This window comes from Euprymna scolopes, chromosome 22 (assembly GCF_053919585.1).
Source record: "Euprymna scolopes isolate OS-2025 chromosome 22, ASM5391958v1, whole genome shotgun sequence".
NCBI classification, from domain to species: Eukaryota; Metazoa; Mollusca; class Cephalopoda; order Sepiida; family Sepiolidae; genus Euprymna; species Euprymna scolopes.
In genome coordinates this window covers 45845302-45865877 of record NC_136503.1, presented here as the reverse complement: position 1 = coordinate 45865877, position 20576 = coordinate 45845302, and the positions used below count along the sequence as shown (strand labels likewise).

The following is a 20576-nucleotide window of genomic DNA, read 5'->3' as shown; positions in this document are numbered from 1 at the left end:
GGAGAATTTAGTTTGTGTGAAGATTTTCCCATGAGTATGGAACAGATATTACATTATCCTCTTCCTCATAAAGGACAATGTAATATCTTGGCGAATTAACCCCATCCCCTTAAAAAAAAAGGTTGGAGTAATTCCACACCAATTAAAAGATAAGACAATAATAGATTAAATCAAGTTTTCTTTTTTCCATTTAAAAATGCCTAGTCATAAAAACATTTTTTTTATAGTTCTTTGGCCTTTTGCCTAAGATCAAAGTGTTATATCTGTTCTCACATCACAGTGACCTCAGGCGTTTTATTATTGATGACACTATTGTGTATATGTAATATGATAATGCAAATTACAAATATATAACACAAAATATAAGAAATTTACAAAAATAAATATGCAAATTATCTAAAGCTGTTCATGGATGTTTGCAGATTATTATTTCTACAGTATTTCAAACTATGTTGTATCACAGAATTAAATAAACATAACTTGTTTTGACATTGATAGTGTAATGATAACTGATTGTGTTGGAATTTTTATTTCGTCATTTTTACTTCTTTTACAACAGCATTTCGAAACACACCCTAACCCTTATACTATAATTTTCCAATTAGGCACTAATCCAAAAACCATATTTGATCTTTTTTTCCTAGTAGAAATTAATTTCAAATCTACAACCCATACTCATACATAACTCCTTTCCAAACATAACCACATCTTCCAATTCTGAGGAGTGTAACTTCAAAGCAGATACTAATTCTTTGATACTTTTTTGTGTACCTCAGGGATCAATCCTTGGACCTTTATTATTTTTGATATTTATAAATGACTTACCTGATAAAATTGTCTCTGCAATGGGTATATTTGTTGACGACACCACGCTCTATAGCAGGCACGTGGGGAAAACTAATGAGCCCATATCTAAGGTAATGAATGAAATCCTAGAGGAAAATCTACCGTCTGTAGTGAAATGGGGTCATAAATGGATACTAACGTTCGACGCTGCCAAGACAAAGCTAGTTTCCTTTAATAATTACATAAAACCTTACCAACCACCAATAGCTATGGCTAGAGATATTTTACCTGAGAGCACTTCCTTCATTCATCTCCTTGGCTTAATGTTCACAGGAAACATGAGTTGGAATAGATACATTGAGATCATTGCTAAGGCTGCTGCAAGGAAGGTGGGCTCTCTCTATCATGCTAGGAATTTACTTACGCCTGAAAGTATCCTGAACCTCTACAAAGCCACCATTCGCCCATGTATGGAGTACTGCTGTCACATTTGGGCTGGTGCATCTGCTACTAGTCTCTCACCCCTTGACAGGGTCCAAAAGTGAGTTGCCAACCTAATAGGTCCTGAATTGTCATCTGAACTTCAGCCCCTGTCCCACTGCCTGTTTTGCAAGTATTTTAATGGTGGATGCTCTAACGAACTAAAAGCACTTGTACCCCCTCGATGAAAATACCCCCGACAAACCCGACAAGCAGCGAAGTCCCATCCCTACACAATTGAGATCCCTAGATGTAAGAAAGCCTTTTTCTCTAATAGCTTCTTCCCCAGAATGGCAGGACTTTGAAATTCTCTTCCGGTTTCCTGCTTCCCAACTGTACTAACATACATAAGTTCAAGTGTAATGTGAACAGACATCTTGCTGCTAAACTCCCTACATAGTACCCTGGAACATCAAAGTGGCAATATCCCTTGTTTGGGGTGAAAATGTAATAAAACAAAAACAAAAAACAGCAGTCAACACCGAAATGAATGACACAGGATGTGGCTGACTCAGAAACTAAGATTGTTTACGCTCAGAAATTTACTGTGTTTTGTGCCCCAGAGACCCATGCTTATGCAAATGAGTACGTGCCTCACTTTCCATTCAATCATGTACACAAAATATAGTTTCTGCATCCGTTGCTATGCCATTTGTCTCGTCATGCATTGTCTACAGTGGCAAAAACTTTTGTGTTTATTTATTTAGATTACCAATTGGAGATTTTGGTCAGTTAGATCTTTTTAAAATTTTCAAAGTTGGAGTTGAACATTTGGTCCCACAGCTTTGATAAATACAATATAAAACTATTTTTTTTATTTGTCATTGTTTATTATTTTATAATAACAAAATTTGTTTCATATTTCGTATTTTGAGCCTAAATTCTTTTTTTTTTTTTTTTTGAACAAGCGAATTTTCATACCTTTGTTTTCTTTTCTTCAGTTTCTCGAGTCATAAAAGAAGGTTTTCTCTCACGTCAGCCACAAGCATTCTTGATTTAACAGAACTTTCATTTGTGAGTATTATCTTAATTCTTTGACTGAGCAAAGAACAGTGTGTAACCTTAAATGTTTGTATTTTCATGCATTCCTGTAATTTAATCAAAGGCACGAGAAAAGTTTGATAACAAATGCTTGAATAAATCCGCTTTGCCTACACACAAATTTGCTAACATCTGATTCTTGAACCAATTATTGGTGGTTCTCATTTTTTTTTTTTTTTTCAAGAGACAAACTGCATGTCAGTCTTGCATTCTGCTACAAAAACATTTCTGGTTTTTAATCTACAAAGCATTCAATATTTTATACTTTCTCTTAAAGACTTACTACGTTTTTTTAGAGGAAACTTTGATAGACAAATTTAAATTCTTTATTGTTTTTTTCCCATGTTGGACATTTTTTTTACTTTATTCATTTCTTTTCTTAGTATGGCAAAACTTAGCTAGATTTAAAACAGCTACCCTAGTGACTAGCGCGTAAAGCTCTATCAATAAGTCACAAACTCCATTAGGGAGAGAAATGTATTGTATAAATAAATGTTATTTATTTATATTTTTATTCGCGATACTGATAATTGAATGTATTCATTTACTTTTATGGAAAAGCATTTATCTTAATGCTAGGTAGAAATCATTGTTCTCTTCATCAGTGTGATGGGAGCTAGTGGGATTTGATATATAATTTCAGCATTCATGTTGAAAAAATGTCTATAACTTTATATGAATAAAATTCTTTCGAAAGTCAAACACATGAGTGCTTTATGCCAAATTGACGATGGAATATGGTTAAATTTGTGCTCGTTTTTGTATTAAGTACTAATCCGTATTAATCCCTAACTGTGCATTGGTTGGCTACCATAATATTTAGTTGGCTGTACTTTCTCATAACAAATGTCCATACAAAATTCTCAGCCAGATCAGCATAGCAATTTCCAAGAAAAAGTGGAACAGACATAAATATAAACTCTACTAAAACACTTTATTAAAAACAATAAAATAGTTGATTCAGAATTTTTGAGATGAGGATTCATAATTTAGATTATTCATACTACTGTTCTCAGCTTGGATGATATTCTCATGTCAGTATAACCTCTAATCTTCAGGTGCATTCTGTAAAACTTGGGAATCTTTCTGTCAGAGTTAAGAATTTGTATGGAATTTTGAACAGACCCTTGATTTAATCCATGGAGGTAGTTTGTTCTCATTTTGTTATGACCAGGTAGAAGTCTTAAGTAATTTTAATTGCATTCTTGGTATCACCTCTACTGAGGATTGAACTTTCAACTTCTATAACTGATTATTATTTAACACTTATATCTGTTAATAGCACATGTCATTACTTTAATATTAGATAAAATATTTTCATGGATCTTTGATAATTGATTGTGTCATCCTTTATATGATTAGGAAGTTGAGAAAAAAACTTACAAAGCTGAAAATAGCGACTATTGATTTAGCATTTGATTCCACAAAAACAGATTAACATTTTTTTAATTTTCACAAACATTCTATCTTACAACATTAAAAAATCAAACAAACACAAAAAAATTACCAGACAGAATCCGACATGTCTCCAAAGACAATAAAAAGAACAACTTTATCTTGGTTACCAAATTATATTGGTATTCTTGCTTAAACAAAATAGTTTGTTGAATTGATTTATTATTGTTGTATTTACAATTTTATTTTTTTTAGTATGTGATTGCAGGCAGTAAAACGTTTATAATAGGTTCCAATTAAGAACACCGTATTTAAATAAATAGTGATAAGACTTAGCATGTAAGAATTTTCATGGTTTACATTTGTGTGGAAGAGAATTATTGCAAACCGAATGAGATATATCAATTGTGAAGATTTGACCAAATTTCTAACCTACTTTACTTGCTCAGCATTGCCCAGGATGCATTGCACATTTTTAGTTATAAAGAAAAAGATCTTTCTTGATTTATGGTTTTATTATTCACAAACAATGAATTGTCTATTGCTTTTGTCATGTGAATTGTTACTGCTTTGTGTGTTGTCTGCAGTGGAGGTGAGAGAGTGACTTTCTCAAAATCGTCTACACGAACCTGGAAACATTTAGATATAAACAAATAGATTGGATAGTTGAGTAATTGTTATCGTTGGCTATGCTGATCCATCGTTTTACCAGCCCGTCGCTAATTTCATTGCTATGAGTGTAATAGATGCGAGTAAAATTTGACCTGTTCTCCAGTTCTCTTCCATGTATATTCATATTGCTATGCTAGCAATTTTCTCTTATTTTTTGTGTAGCCCAACCTTTGAAGTATGTCACAGAAATGATGAGTTAGAATCTGATTTGAGTGGTAGAAATAGTCTTATCATCATTACAAGAGCTCATCTACCATTTAGAACATTAATCTGAGAAAGAACAAGAACCTGCTGGAAGTAATGTATTTGTACATATCAACCATATGTAACCAGCATGCTTTGCTATCCATAACAGATGGGCTTAATGCAAGTCGACAGGTGATAAATATCAGAATTGAAAATGGTGTTGTTAGAGAAAAGTCCACTATGCGATTAGATCCAGTAGCAGATACATTGTTACATTGAATTGGCAAACATGTTGCACTGAATATCATGTCACCAAAGAAAAGTATACTATGTAACAAAGTTTTAGTGGCAAACATGTTTTCATTAACTGAGACCCCCCCCCCACCTCACACTTCTTCTTAATTCATTTTCATTTAATTTTCTCCTTCAAAGTGATCTGCTTGGAATTGGCAAATGTGTGTTGCACTGAATATTATGTCACCAGAGAAAAGTATACTATGTAACAAAGTTTTAGTGGCAAACCTGTTTTCAGTAACTGAGAACCCCCTTCCCCCCCCCCACACACACACATACACACACGTCTTAATTCATTTTTATTTAATTTTCTCCCCAAAGTTATCTGCTTGGAATGTTTAAATTCACAATAATTATGTTAGTGTGAAAACAAAAAACTGTGTACACATTTGTATAATAGTCAACAGAAATGAATGTACACTCTTTTGAAGTGTCAATGAAAATGCTCAGCACTGTTAATGTTAGGATGAGAAAAGTCTTTCACATTGAATGATTTCATCATGTGCGTCTTTGTTGGAGTAAAAGTGAGAAAATACAAATGAATAACATTCATAATGGGTTAGATTTAAGGATGATTATTTGAATTAGTTTTACTTCTAAAAGACTAATGTTTTCATGTTAATCTGGGAAGAAACTATAAGCTACAAATAAGAATTAAGTGTAGAAGAAATTTTAAAAAGAAAAGGACGACATTGTGGATGGGTGGGGGGGAATAAGTTTATGAAAATAAACTCAGGGTACTCATGTTTTCATTGTAGGTTGAGGAAATGTGCTTAATATTTATTTTGTATTACAGATGTCAACTCCTAAGAAAGCTGAGGTGAGATGTGCTATTTTAATAAGAACCACCTTCACACTAATCATATTCCTTATTTTCATTTTTGGTTTTCTTGCTTTATAAACCACATTTCTCGTTTCATTTCTGCATTTTTATTTTTTATTGAAATATACTAACAGGAAAGGAACCCTATACCCTCTTGACCCAGCTAATAACACCCGTATTACATTTTTGGTAAATTTATAGTCTTTAATCCTCACAAGATGCAACTGGCTTTTCCCCGAAATCAATAAGTTCTCTTGCATTAAGTCCTGGACTCTTAACATTTCTATTATTCTTAAATGCATATAATTTTCATGTTATAAATAAGATAAAATTAATTTCATTTTTATAGATGTTTAGCAAATGCAGACCCCTTTGATTATAATGGGATATACTTATCCAAGTACCCCAGGTACTTTATGGATATACAGGGTGTCCCCAAATTAACCATCTATTTTGAAATGTAAATTAGCATCAATATAAGTAGTTAATTTTGGAACATTTTGTATATGATTATCTCCGAAGCTCTAGAAGGAATTAGTGAAGAAACAGGCAGGAATTACAACTCTGTAATTCTATGTAATAAAGTGAAGTCAGTTAGATTGTTGAAATTTGTCCTTGATACGTTTTCTTGTAGTACAGCACAATCACGTTGACACACCGGTTCTCGCCAGATCAGTGAAATTAAGCAATGTTGAGCTTAGCCAATACCAGATGGATGACCATTTGGGAAGGCTAGGCGCTGTATGTACCTTCTGGGAAGGTTGGGCGCGGGGCCAGCACCCTCACCCTGTAAAAAGAACTCCTCGCTACAAAAACATCTACAAAAAGTTGTAGATGGCCTATGCCCCTCCAGGGGCTCAAGGGCTATGGATGGATGGATGGACGTTTTCTTGTACAAAATCCTTATTTCGTTCTGAATAACCAATCGATTATGGAAGTTATCAGGCTGTTATCTTTACAAAAAGAAATTCTAATCGATTTCATTGCTTACATATTCTGCTCAGCCCAATATAACTTGTGGTAATAGACATTTTTCAAAATCCACAATTAAACTTCATTCGATAATCAACAGATGTGATTATTTAATGAAATCACTGTTGAAATTGCAAATGAAGTATTAATTCATTGGATACGTCTTCTATATCATTTCATTAATATAGGCATTAACCATTTCCTAAAATTAAAGCACATGATATAAACATGGATTAAAAAAAAGTCATTAAAATCTCAAAAATAAAATCTTGCTAAACTAGACATTTACATAGACAGAATGTCCTTCGTAAACACCTACATTCACACAGTAATGATGATAAAAAAAAGTTTGGCATGTCTTATTTGCACTCACTACAAGTTTTAAGGTGATTTTGAAGGCTGTCACAGTTGCAAGGTAAAAAATGTATACGCATCTGAAGTTGTCGTATTTCATTAATACATTAAAAGCACACTAGGAAAAAATTGTCCTTAATATTGCAAATAAAACCGTGCTTTGCATCACAGTGAAAATATAGATATATATATATATTAACGTTGTAAGACGACTTCGCATGTGTGTTTGCTTGGAAAAAAAATTAGTTTATGACATTTGGAAATGATTTGGACACTTTTAAATCGTTGTTTCTGCTGTTTGTACTGATACTGATTCGTTTTGATTAGAACCTTAAGTTAATTCTTTCAAGTAAAATAGGTTTTGATCTTAATCGCAAACAAATTAGTTTCATTGTTTTTGCAAATTTCATGAATAAATAAATAAAACTAATAAATGAGTAAATTAAATAAATGCTGGGATGTGAGACCTGCTTTTGGTGGAATTTTGTTTGTCTTTGAATTCAGAAAATACATTATTTTATTTTATTTTTTTTTAAGGAAATGACTGATTCCTGCCAAATTGCTAGAGGTTTATATCCATCTTTTGTCATTTAGCTTGATTTGGGGGAGGGGCCAGCCTTTTTTTGTTATTGGCCACTCACATTCTTGTAAATGATGACAACAGCAGTTAGATTGTTAATGAACCTGTTGTGATTTGCTGCAACAGGTTCATTAACAATCTTACTGTTATTGCCAATTTTTCAAAACAACTTTTCTTTGCATAAAGCCAATTGCATTTAATGTTTTTATTTACAAATATGTTCATTATTCATTTACACATTTTTTTTATTGTTTTAATCCATCTATTAAATTTCATTCTTTTAATAAAAATTTTAACCTGATGAAATATTTTTTTAATAAATTGTAACAAAGTAGGTTACTTTATTACTAATAACACTGTAAATTAATTTTTAAAAAAATGAAAATTGTTTATTCAAAATCCAAGTTAAATGCTATTTAGGCTCAACATTTTAAATTTGGCCATTAAAATTTTAGATATATTATAAGAATAAAAAAAATAATTTAAACTCTTTATATTAATAAGATTAAGATAACTTTTTGTATTTGTATGTTTTGCGTCTTGCACATGACTTGCACATTTTTTTTTATTTATTATTATTTATTGAAATCAAAACATTTTTAAAAAATAATATTTAAAATAATTTAGCTATTAAAATAAATTCCACCAGGATGCATTTTAGTTTCTGACATTTTAATATTCTGTTAATAGCTGGAAAAAAGAATGAATCACTTCATGATCCTTTTAAAATTTTAAAAAGATTTTGAGCATTTAAACTGTTGAATAGAAAATAATTTTTTATTAAATACTTATGTATTTTGATTCTAGCAAAATAATTCAATGTTTATTTATAAAAGTTATGTATAGGTACGAAAAAACAATATTTTCTCTGATAGTGTTGTTATTGAAGAAGGTAATAATATTGGAATATTTTGTGTATAATGTGAGCATGTGTGAAAAGCAATGTGCAAATATGTTGAAAGCTTTGTTTTCTTACATATACATAATTGCGTGTTTAAGTAAAATTAATATAAAAATGGGGTACTGATCCAGAACTTGACTGTTGGCATCTTTTGGCGATTTACAGTAAGCAGCTGGAAAAGTTGTCAGAAAAAGCCAATGCAAACATTGTCAGATACTAAATTTAAGATACTGAAAAAAAAATTTAACACAGAAAAATCAGACTTACTGTAAGTTTAATTATATGAAAGAAATGTATTTTTTCAAAAAAAGTATATTTAAAAATTTTCAAGAACTATTTCCAAGGAATAGTTGTTGTCTTTTGTTTTTTGTAAGAAAAATTTTAATAAAAATAATTTTTTTGTAATGATGGAAACAATTTCTTTTCATGGAAACAACTATGAACAAAAAAAAATTTTTTTTTTTTTTTTTTTTTTTTCAAGAATAGTATCAGAAAAGTCATTTCTTTTCCTATTAGCAAAAATATTATCTGTTGACAGCTAATTGCTGATTGGCTAGTCATGTCAGCTTTTTCTGGCAGCTTACCATAAACTGCATGACCTTGAGTAAGGTTCTGAATCAGTACCCAAAAAAAAAGATTATCTTATATAAATGAGCTTCAAGAACAAAAATATATTATCAGACTTAACCATTTTCATGTTCTAAATAAATAGTGAACTGTTTAAAGAAAGAACGTTTATTAAAGATGTCAAAAGAAGAATAAGAAATCAAAGTTATGTCCCTTGTCGTTAGGGTTCATTTTTTTTCTACAATGTTTCTTTTTGAAACTGAAATCCAACAAAATAAAACGCTAGTATAAGTATGGTTCACTTTTAAGAAGCACGGGGACAAAGGAATTTAAAATGTGAGGTTAGAAAGAACGATCACGTGCAAATTTGTATTTTTAAATAAACAGATATTTATTTATTTAAAGTTTCAAATTTTTGGCTTATAGGAAAGCTTTCATCAGGATTTTTTTAAAAAAACAATACAATATATATATATTTATTTTTTATTTTCTTACGTGCCATGATGTTGTTTAGCAGAGTGCTTGTGTAATGTAAGTCCAATGGTAAGCGCTGTTCGTGAGTGAATGTGTAGTATAAGTATGATCCACTTTTAAGAAGCACGGGGACAAAGGAATTTAAAATGTGAGGTTAGAAAGAACGATCACGTGCGAATTTGTATTTTTAAATAAACAGATATTTATTCTGACACGACCATCTACGGCAACACATCAAAGGCTGTAAATGACAAAGTTCTCTCTGATTCTCTCTCCTCTGATCTCAAGCGCGTGGTTCAGTGGGGGAAGATGTGGCTAGTTACCTTTAATGCATCCAAAACCAAACTCCTATCCTTACATCATCAACGCTCTGATCCCCATCTGGCATCAATTGTGATGGATGGCTCTCGTCTGGGTGAGGCCCCGTGTTTTGACAAGCTTCTGGGTTTGTCCTTTACTCCTGATCTGAAATGGAACACGTACATCAAGTCTGTTGCCAAGGTCGCTGGAAAGATGGTGGGATCCTTCTACCGCTCCAGAAAATATCTCACTACGGATGCAATTCTCTATCTATATAAAAGCCAAGTACGTCCAAGGATGGAATACTGTTGCCATATCTGGGCAGGAGCTGCTAAAAACAGCCTATCTTGCCTTGACAGAGTACAAAATAGACTTCGTGGCTTAGTGGGGAATGCCCTTTTCTCTACCCTGCAACATCTCTCCCACAGAAGAGACGTTGCGAGCCTATCCTTGTTTTATCGTTATTTCCATGGCAGATGCTCGTCTGAACTCCAATCTCTGGTCCCCCCTCGCCAATCTTTCACGAAAAACACCCGTCTAGCTGAATCCACTGTGAAAAATTTCCCCCACTCTATATCTGTGCCTAAATAAAAACGCAGATTCCATGAACAAAGCTTCTTTCTTAGAACTGCACGCCTGTGGAACTCTGTTCCGTCTGCCTGCTTCCCTCCAGACTACAACTTGGTTGTATTCAAGTCCAATGTTAACAAATTCCTAATGAACCGCCCCCTTAAGTAAACATTTCAGCAAATCTCCTCACTAACGTAATGTACTTGCAATAACCCTTATCCCTGAGTGGCTTCCGGGCCTTGATAAGTGGTGATCACTGTGTAAAAAAAAAAAAAAAAAAAAAATTTATTTAAAGTTTCAAATTTTCGGCTTATTAAAAGTCTTCATCAGGATTTTTTTAAAAAACAATACAATATATATATATATATTTTTTTCTTTTCTTACATGCCGTGATGTCGTTTAGCAGAATGGTTGTGTATATCTGTTTATTTAAAAATACAAATTCGCACGTGATTGTTCTTTCTAACCTCACATTTTAAAATAAAAAGCTATTTCTCTCATTATTTTAATGAATTTTAAAAGAATCCAAAACCAATAGTATTTTACTGATTTATTTATTTTTTTTAATGATCTGGACATGTTACATGTACATAAATAATAAAGATGAAAATTTCTTTCTCAATTATTGTCTTGTAGTCAGCCATTTTAATTTTCATGCCATAAAAAGATATTCTGACTAGAAAATTAAAAATAGTAGCATGGTGTTTGTTGCAAGGAGTGGATCTTTTTGTGTGCTTTTGTAGTTTTAAAGAAAAACACATGTAAAATATTTATGGAATAAGTTAAATATATAATAATAAACTTGCCATAAAAAATTTTGGTACAGCTGTTTAGATCATTGATATCAATTCTTCGGGATTAAAAATCTAGCGCTTGTAGCGTTCAAGTGAAACAATAGTTTAGTAGTTGTTAAAAACGAAATTATTTTATCTACTATCCTGATATACAAATAATTTCAAGAAATAAATAGGTTAATATTTATTATTTAATACTGTTTATCTGAAATCATATTTTCTTCATTTCATAAAACAAAAATGAAAAAGAATATCTTAATGAAGATTAAAATATTTTTATTAGCAGTTTAAAACAAAGAAAAAGAAAAAAAAATGTTTTGATTCATCAAAGTCGTGCTGTTTTATAGAAAATTTTTAAGAAATGCGGCATCAACATTTTTTCTTAAACAACACCACTGTGCTGATAGTTCTTTTTTTTTTCTTTATTACTTTACCTCCTAGTGACAATGTTGTCTTTTTCAAAGCAAAAGAGCACGGCAATATTTTAAATTATTTTCCCTAAGAAAGCTTCATTGAGCAATATATCTCCACACAGGTCAGGTAAATAGTACTAGTTTAAAAATAAGTAATAATTATACAAGCAAGGACTTCCGTGAACTTTTCTTCAATTCTTTATTAAGGATTTGGCTTTTGTAAAAGTAACATCGCCTGACAAAGTCTCTAGTTATTTATATCTACTTGACTGAAACATACTCATGACTGTGTAGCAATAACTAAATGTTTATGTAAAAAATAAATAAAGTGTATCTTGCTCTACTTTGGTATTGAGCACTTTTGTATAAATCTTGTTAAACTCATTGGATGTTTAATCTTTGAACAATATTAACCTATATATATATATATATATATATATATATATATATATATAGTTTAATTTCTCACCTAATTCTGTTGGTTATATATATATATATATATATATATATATATATATATATATATATAACCAACAGAATTAGGTGAGAAATTAAACTAAAACAATAGAACTAATATTAAAAGCAACAGTTCACTGTCCATTCACAAAGAGCACATTTATACATGCATATGTCAGCTTTGCTTTATCGGCAGCAGCAGCCTTATTTTGTATCTATGTTTGCTTCATCTGCTTTAGCTTAATAAATAAACAAAAAATATTTACTAGGTCTTTTCTATTAGTCAAATACTAGATGACATGTGATCCCTTCATTTGGTCATACAATAATTGTTTAATGTAATTGATTATAATTTTAAAAAAAACAACAAAAAACAAGCTGTATAGCTAAGATTTATGTACCTTACAAAAATATTGGAGACCAGTGATTATGATAGTAGTAAGAGAACTACTATTTTGTTACTATTTTGTTACTTGGATTAAAGTTTAATCATGAAACTTCCCAAGAAATTGTCAGCTGTAAATGAATACCTTTTTAAAAACAATTTTGTAAAATACGAAAGAGATATTAAAATATATAGCCATTTTTTACGCCCTTACATTTTTTTTTTTATGGCCGATTTTATTCTATCTAAAATATGAGGCCAAATCTGTTTCACCTCTTGTTGAAGAAATCTCCATTTTCTCTAAATGATGTTTTACACATGTGCACCCATTCAAATCAAATATGCTATCAATTCTATTCTTTCTCTTAAAATTCATATTTTCTATTGATCATCTGTAAAAATGTATCCCTCTTCACTTCCTAAATACAAAAATAATTGGTGCTTGTTAAGCTAGTCGACAGATCGATTTCTTTTTTTAAAATATGTTGTTTTAAACAAAAACAACATATTACATACTTAATTGTTATGCCGAAAATAGTAATATATCCAAAAATTATGAAAAATCAAGTAGAAATTTATTTCTAGTTAAAAGTAATTTTTATGGAAATGCCGTGATGTCGTTTAGCAGAATGGTTGTGTATATCTGTTTATTTAAAAATACAAATTCGCACGTGATTGTTCTTTCTAACCTCACATTTTAAAATAAAAAGCTATTTCTCTCATTATTTTAATGAATTTTAAAAGAATCCAAAACCAATAGTATTTTACTGATTTATTTATTTTTTTTAATGATCTGGACATGTTACATGTACACAAATAATAAAGATGAAAATTTCTTTCTCAATTATTGTCTTGTAGTCAGCCATTTTAATTTTCATGCCATAAAAAGATATTCTGACTAGAAAATTAAAAATAGTAGCATGGTGTTTGTTGCAAGGAGTGGATCTTTTTGTGTGCTTTTGTAGTTTTAAAGAAAAACACATGTAAAATATTTATGGAATAAGTTAAATATATAATAATAAACTTGCCATAAAAAATTTTGGTACAGCTGTTTAGATCATTGATATCAATTCTTCGGGATTAAAAATCTAGCGCTTGTAGCGTTCAAGTGAAACAATAGTTTAGTAGTTGTTAAAAACGAAATTATTTTATCTACTATCCTGATATACAAATAATTTCAAGAAATAAATAGGTTAATATTTATTATTTAATACTGTTTATCTGAAATCATATTTTCTTCATTTCATAAAACAAAAATGAAAAAGAATATCTTAATGAAGATTAAAATATTTTTATTAGCAGTTTAAAACAAAGAAAAAGAAAAAAAAATGTTTTGATTCATCAAAGTCGTGCTGTTTTATAGAAAATTTTTAAGAAATGCGGCATCAACATTTTTTCTTAAACAACACCACTGTGCTGATAGTTCTTTTTTTTTTCTTTATTACTTTACCTCCTAGTGACAATGTTGTCTTTTTCAAAGCAAAAGAGCACGGCAATATTTTAAATTATTTTCCCTAAGAAAGCTTCATTGAGCAATATATCTCCACACAGGTCAGGTAAATAGTACTAGTTTAAAAATAAGTAATAATTATACAAGCAAGGACTTCCGTGAACTTTTCTTCAATTCTTTATTAAGGATTTGGCTTTTGTAAAAGTAACATCGCCTGACAAAGTCTCTAGTTATTTATATCTACTTGACTGAAACATACTCATGACTGTGTAGCAATAACTAAATGTTTATGTAAAAAATAAATAAAGTGTATCTTGCTCTACTTTGGTATTGAGCACTTTTGTATAAATCTTGTTAAACTCATTGGATGTTTAATCTTTGAACAATATTAACCTATATATATATATATATATATATAGTTTAATTTCTCACCTAATTCTGTTGGTTATATATATATATATATATATATATATATAACCAACAGAATTAGGTGAGAAATTAAACTAAAACAATAGAACTAATATTAAAAGCAACAGTTCACTGTCCATTCACAAAGAGCACATTTATACATGCATATGTCAGCTTTGCTTTATCGGCAGCAGCAGCCTTATTTTGTATCTATGTTTGCTTCATCTGCTTTAGCTTAATAAATAAACAAAAAATATTTACTAGGTCTTTTCTATTAGTCAAATACTAGATGACATGTGATCCCTTCATTTGGTCATACAATAATTGTTTAATGTAATTGATTATAATTTTAAAAAAAACAACAAAAAACAAGCTGTATAGCTAAGATTTATGTACCTTACAAAAATATTGGAGACCAGTGATTATGATAGTAGTAAGAGAACTACTATTTTGTTACTATTTTGTTACTTGGATTAAAGTTTAATCATGAAACTTCCCAAGAAATTGTCAGCTGTAAATGAATACCTTTTTAAAAACAATTTTGTAAAATACGAAAGAGATATTAAAATATATAGCCATTTTTTACGCCCTTACATTTTTTTTTTTATGGCCGATTTTATTCTATCTAAAATATGAGGCCAAATCTGTTTCACCTCTTGTTGAAGAAATCTCCATTTTCTCTAAATGATGTTTTACACATGTGCACCCATTCAAATCAAATATGCTATCAATTCTATTCTTTCTCTTAAAATTCATATTTTCTATTGATTATCTGTAAAAATGTATCCCTCTTCACTTCCTAAATACAAAAATAATTGGTGCTTGTTAAGCTAGTCGACAGATCGATTTCTTTTTTTAAAATATGTTGTTTTAAACAAAAACAACATATTACATACTTAATTGTTATGCCGAAAATAGTAATATATCCAAAAATTATGAAAAATCAAGTAGAAATTTATTTCTAGTTAAAAGTAATTTTTATGGAAATGCCGTGATGTCGTTTAGCAGAATGGTTGTGTATATCTGTTTATTTAAAAATACAAATTCGCACGTGATTGTTCTTTCTAACCTCACATTTTAAAATAAAAAGCTATTTCTCTCATTATTTTAATGAATTTTAAAAGAATCCAAAACCAATAGTATTTTACTGATTTATTTATTTTTTTTAATGATCTGGACATGTTACATGTACACAAATAATAAAGATGAAAATTTCTTTCTCAATTATTGTCTTGTAGTCAGCCATTTTAATTTTCATGCCATAAAAAGATATTCTGACTAGAAAATTAAAAATAGTAGCATGGTGTTTGTTGCAAGGAGTGGATCTTTTTGTGTGCTTTTGTAGTTTTAAAGAAAAACACATGTAAAATATTTATGGAATAAGTTAAATATATAATAATAAACTTGCCATAAAAAATTTTGGTACAGCTGTTTAGATCATTGATATCAATTCTTCGGGATTAAAAATCTAGCGCTTGTAGCGTTCAAGTGAAACAATAGTTTAGTAGTTGTTAAAAACGAAATTATTTTATCTACTATCCTGATATACAAATAATTTCAAGAAATAAATAGGTTAATATTTATTATTTAATACTGTTTATCTGAAATCATATTTTCTTCATTTCATAAAACAAAAATGAAAAAGAATATCTTAATGAAGATTAAAATATTTTTATTAGCAGTTTAAAACAAAGAAAAAGAAAAAAAAATGTTTTGATTCATCAAAGTCGTGCTGTTTTATAGAAAATTTTTAAGAAATGCGGCATCAACATTTTTTCTTAAACAACACCACTGTGCTGATAGTTCTTTTTCTTTTCTTTATTACTTTACCTCCTAGTGACAATGTTGTCTTTTTCAAAGCAAAAGAGCACGGCAATATTTTAAATTATTTTCCCTAAGAAAGCTTCATTGAGCAATATATCTCCACACAGGTCAGGTAAATAGTACTAGTTTAAAAATAAGTAATAATTATACAAGCAAGGACTTCCGTGAACTTTTCTTCAATTCTTTATTAAGGATTTGGCTTTTGTAAAAGTAACATCGCCTGACAAAGTCTCTAGTTATTTATATCTACTTGACTGAAACATACTCATGACTGTGTAGCAATAACTAAATGTTTATGTAAAAAATAAATAAAGTGTATCTTGCTCTACTTTGGTATTGAGCACTTTTGTATAAATCTTGTTAAACTCATTGGATGTTTAATCTTTGAACAATATTAACCTATATATATATATATATATATATATATATATATATATATATATATATATATATATATATATATATATATAGTTTAATTTCTCACCTAATTCTGTTGGTTATATATATATATATATATATATATATATATATATATAACCAACAGAATTAGGTGAGAAATTAAACTAAAACAATAGAACTAATATTAAAAGCAACAGTTCACTGTCCATTCACAAAGAGCACATTTATACATGCATATGTCAGCTTTGCTTTATCGGCAGCAGCAGCCTTATTTTGTATCTATGTTTGCTTCATCTGCTTTAGCTTAATAAATAAACAAAAAATATTTACTAGGTCTTTTCTATTAGTCAAATACTAGATGACATGTGATCCCTTCATTTGGTCATACAATAATTGTTTAATGTAATTGATTATAATTTAAAAAAAAACAACAAAAAACAAGCTGTATAGCTAAGATTTATGTACCTTACAAAAATATTGGAGACCAGTGATTATGATAGTAGTAAGAGAACTACTATTTTGTTACTATTTTGTTACTTGGATTAAAGTTTAATCATGAAACTTCCCAAGAAATTGTCAGCTGTAAATGAATACCTTTTTAAAAACAATTTTGTAAAATACGAAAGAGATATTAAAATATATAGCCATTTTTTACGCCCTTACATTTTTTTTTTTATGGCCGATTTTATTCTATCTAAAATATGAGGCCAAATCTGTTTCACCTCTTGTTGAAGAAATCTCCATTTTCTCTAAATGATGTTTTACACATGTGCACCCATTCAAATCAAATATGCTATCAATTCTATTCTTTCTCTTAAAATTCATATTTTCTATTGATCATCTGTAAAAATGTATCCCTCTTCACTTCCTAAATACAAAAATAATTGGTGCTTGTTAAGCTAGTCGACAGATCGATTTCTTTTTTTAAAATATGTTGTTTTAAACAAAAACAACATATTACATACTTAATTGTTATGCCGAAAATAGTAATATATCCAAAAATTATGAAAAATCAAGTAGAAATTTATTTCTAGTTAAAAGTAATTTTTATGGAAATGCCGTGATGTCGTTTAGCAGAATGGTTGTGTATATCTGTTTATTTAAAAATACAAATTCGCACGTGATTGTTCTTTCTAACCTCACATTTTAAAATAAAAAGCTATTTCTCTCATTATTTTAATGAATTTTAAAAGAATCCAAAACCAATAGTATTTTACTGATTTATTTATTTTTTTTAATGATCTGGACATGTTACATGTACACAAATAATAAAGATGAAAATTTCTTTCTCAATTATTGTCTTGTAGTCAGCCATTTTAATTTTCATGCCATAAAAAGATATTCTGACTAGAAAATTAAAAATAGTAGCATGGTGTTTGTTGCAAGGAGTGGATCTTTTTGTGTGCTTTTGTAGTTTTAAAGAAAAACACATGTAAAATATTTATGGAATAAGTTAAATATATAATAATAAACTTGCCATAAAAAATTTTGGTACAGCTGTTTAGATCATTGATATCAATTCTTCGGGATTAAAAATCTAGCGCTTGTAGCGTTCAAGTGAAACAATAGTTTAGTAGTTGTTAAAAACGAAATTATTTTATCTACTATCCTGATATACAAATAATTTCAAGAAATAAATAGGTTAATATTTATTATTTAATACTGTTTATCTGAAATCATATTTTCTTCATTTCATAAAACAAAAATGAAAAAGAATATCTTAATGAAGATTAAAATATTTTTATTAGCAGTTTAAAACAAAGAAAAAGAAAAAAAAATGTTTTGATTCATCAAAGTCGTGCTGTTTTATAGAAAATTTTTAAGAAATGCGGCATCAACATTTTTTCTTAAACAACACCACTGTGCTGATAGTTCTTTTTTTTTTCTTTATTACTTTACCTCCTAGTGACAATGTTGTCTTTTTCAAAGCAAAAGAGCACGGCAATATTTTAAATTATTTTCCCTAAGAAAGCTTCATTGAGCAATATATCTCCACACAGGTCAGGTAAATAGTACTAGTTTAAAAATAAGTAATAATTATACAAGCAAGGACTTCCGTGAACTTTTCTTCAATTCTTTATTAAGGATTTGGCTTTTGTAAAAGTAACATCGCCTGACAAAGTCTCTAGTTATTTATATCTACTTGACTGAAACATACTCATGACTGTGTAGCAATAACTAAATGTTTATGTAAAAAATAAATAAAGTGTATCTTGCTCTACTTTGGTATTGAGCACTTTTGTATAAATCTTGTTAAACTCATTGGATGTTTAATCTTTGAACAATATTAACCTATATATATATATATATATATATATATATATATATAGTTTAATTTCTCACCTAATTCTGTTGGTTATATATATATATATATATATATATATATATAACCAACAGAATTAGGTGAGAAATTAAACTAAAACAATAGAACTAATATTAAAAGCAACAGTTCACTGTCCATTCACAAAGAGCACATTTATACATGCATATGTCAGCTTTGCTTTATCGGCAGCAGCAGCCTTATTTTGTATCTATGTTTGCTTCATCTGCTTTAGCTTAATAAATAAACAAAAAATATTTACTAGGTCTTTTCTACTAGTCAAATACTAGATGACATGTGATCCCTTCATTTGGTCATACAATAATTGTTTAATGTAATTGATTATAATTTTAAAAAAAACAACAAAAAACAAGCTGTATAGCTAAGATTTATGTACCTTACAAAAATATTGGAGACCAGTGATTATGATAGTAGTAAGAGAACTACTATTTTGTTACTATTTTGTTACTTGGATTAAAGTTTAATCATGAAACTTTCCAAGAAATTGTCAGCTGTAAATGAATACCTTTTTAAAAACAATTTTGTAAAATACGAAAGAGATATTAAAATATATAGCCATTTTTTACGCCCTTACATTTTTTTTTTTATGGCCGATTTTATTCTATCTAAAATATGAGGCCAAATCTGTTTCACCTCTTGTTGAAGAAATCTCCATTTTCTCTAAATGATGTTTTACACATGTGCACCCATTCAAATCAAATATGCTATCAATTCTATTCTTTCTCTTAAAATTCATATTTTCTATTGATCATCTGTAAAAATGTATCCCTCTTCACTTCCTAAATACAAAAATAATTGGTGCTTGTTAAGCTAGTCGACAGATCGATTTCTTTTTTTAAAATATGTTGTTTTAAACAAAAACAACATATTACATACTTAATTGTTATGCCGAAAATAGTAATATATCCAAAAATTATGAAAAATCAAGTAGAAATTTATTTCTAGTTAAAAGTAATTTTTATGGAAAATTGGGTATAATTGCATTTTTCTTAGATGTTAAAGTAGGCAGTAGGAGGCTATACACAGGGGACATAACTCCGAAAAGAATATTTTAGATTATTTGTATCATGGCTGCAATATTTGTTCTCTATAGTGATAGACTTTCTTTTTAACTAAAAATACAATAGCAGTTGTTCTACTCAATGAATTTCTGTAATTTTTGGATATATTACTATTTTCGACATGACAATTAAATACGTAATATTGTTTTTGCTTATAATGATATATATTTTTTTTTTTCAGCTCTAACTTAAATTCTGAACATTTTAACTGTACTTATCTTGTAGTTTTTTCAATCTTTTTTGTCAAATATACTATCATTAACCAATACGGTTTTCTTATATTTAAAACGAAAAAAAAAAAGAATTTTCCAAATTAAAACTGTATTATTATCTAAACTCAGAAAAATGCGGCTTTTTCTCTGTAGTATGCATTATTTTTAACTAGTCTAAACTTAATACATAACCCAAACGGCATTACTCTTAACCAGTTTTTAAATAAGTTCTCCAAATCTAAATTAATACAAAATAACCCGACTTCAAAAATTGATAAAAGTTCCATGATCGTATTTTACTTATAAAGTAAAGCTAGAATGCTCGAACATTCTAACTCTGGGTAGATAAAACCAAAAACATCCACGTACTAATATAGGAGGGGAGACTATTTTCAAATATCGTCCTAAACTGGGAATGGAGCAACGGACTTAATATAA

The 20576-nt window shown here is 29.1% G+C and overlaps 1 protein-coding gene across 2 annotated transcripts in view; it reads left to right on the top strand.

The window, feature by feature from the left end:
• Positions 1-20576, top strand: part of LOC145243398 (rho guanine nucleotide exchange factor 3-like) — a 103687-nt gene that overhangs the window by 8326 nt on the left and 74785 nt on the right. The window contains exons 2-3 of one of the 2 annotated variants that reach the window (XM_080106245.1): positions 2208-2280; positions 5651-5674. In XM_080106245.1, the coding sequence (XP_079962371.1) occupies positions 2208-2280; positions 5651-5674 (97 nt within the window). The remainder of the gene's footprint in view (positions 1-2207; positions 2281-5650; positions 5675-20576) is intronic. The other variant, XM_080106246.1, reaches the window with a different exon arrangement.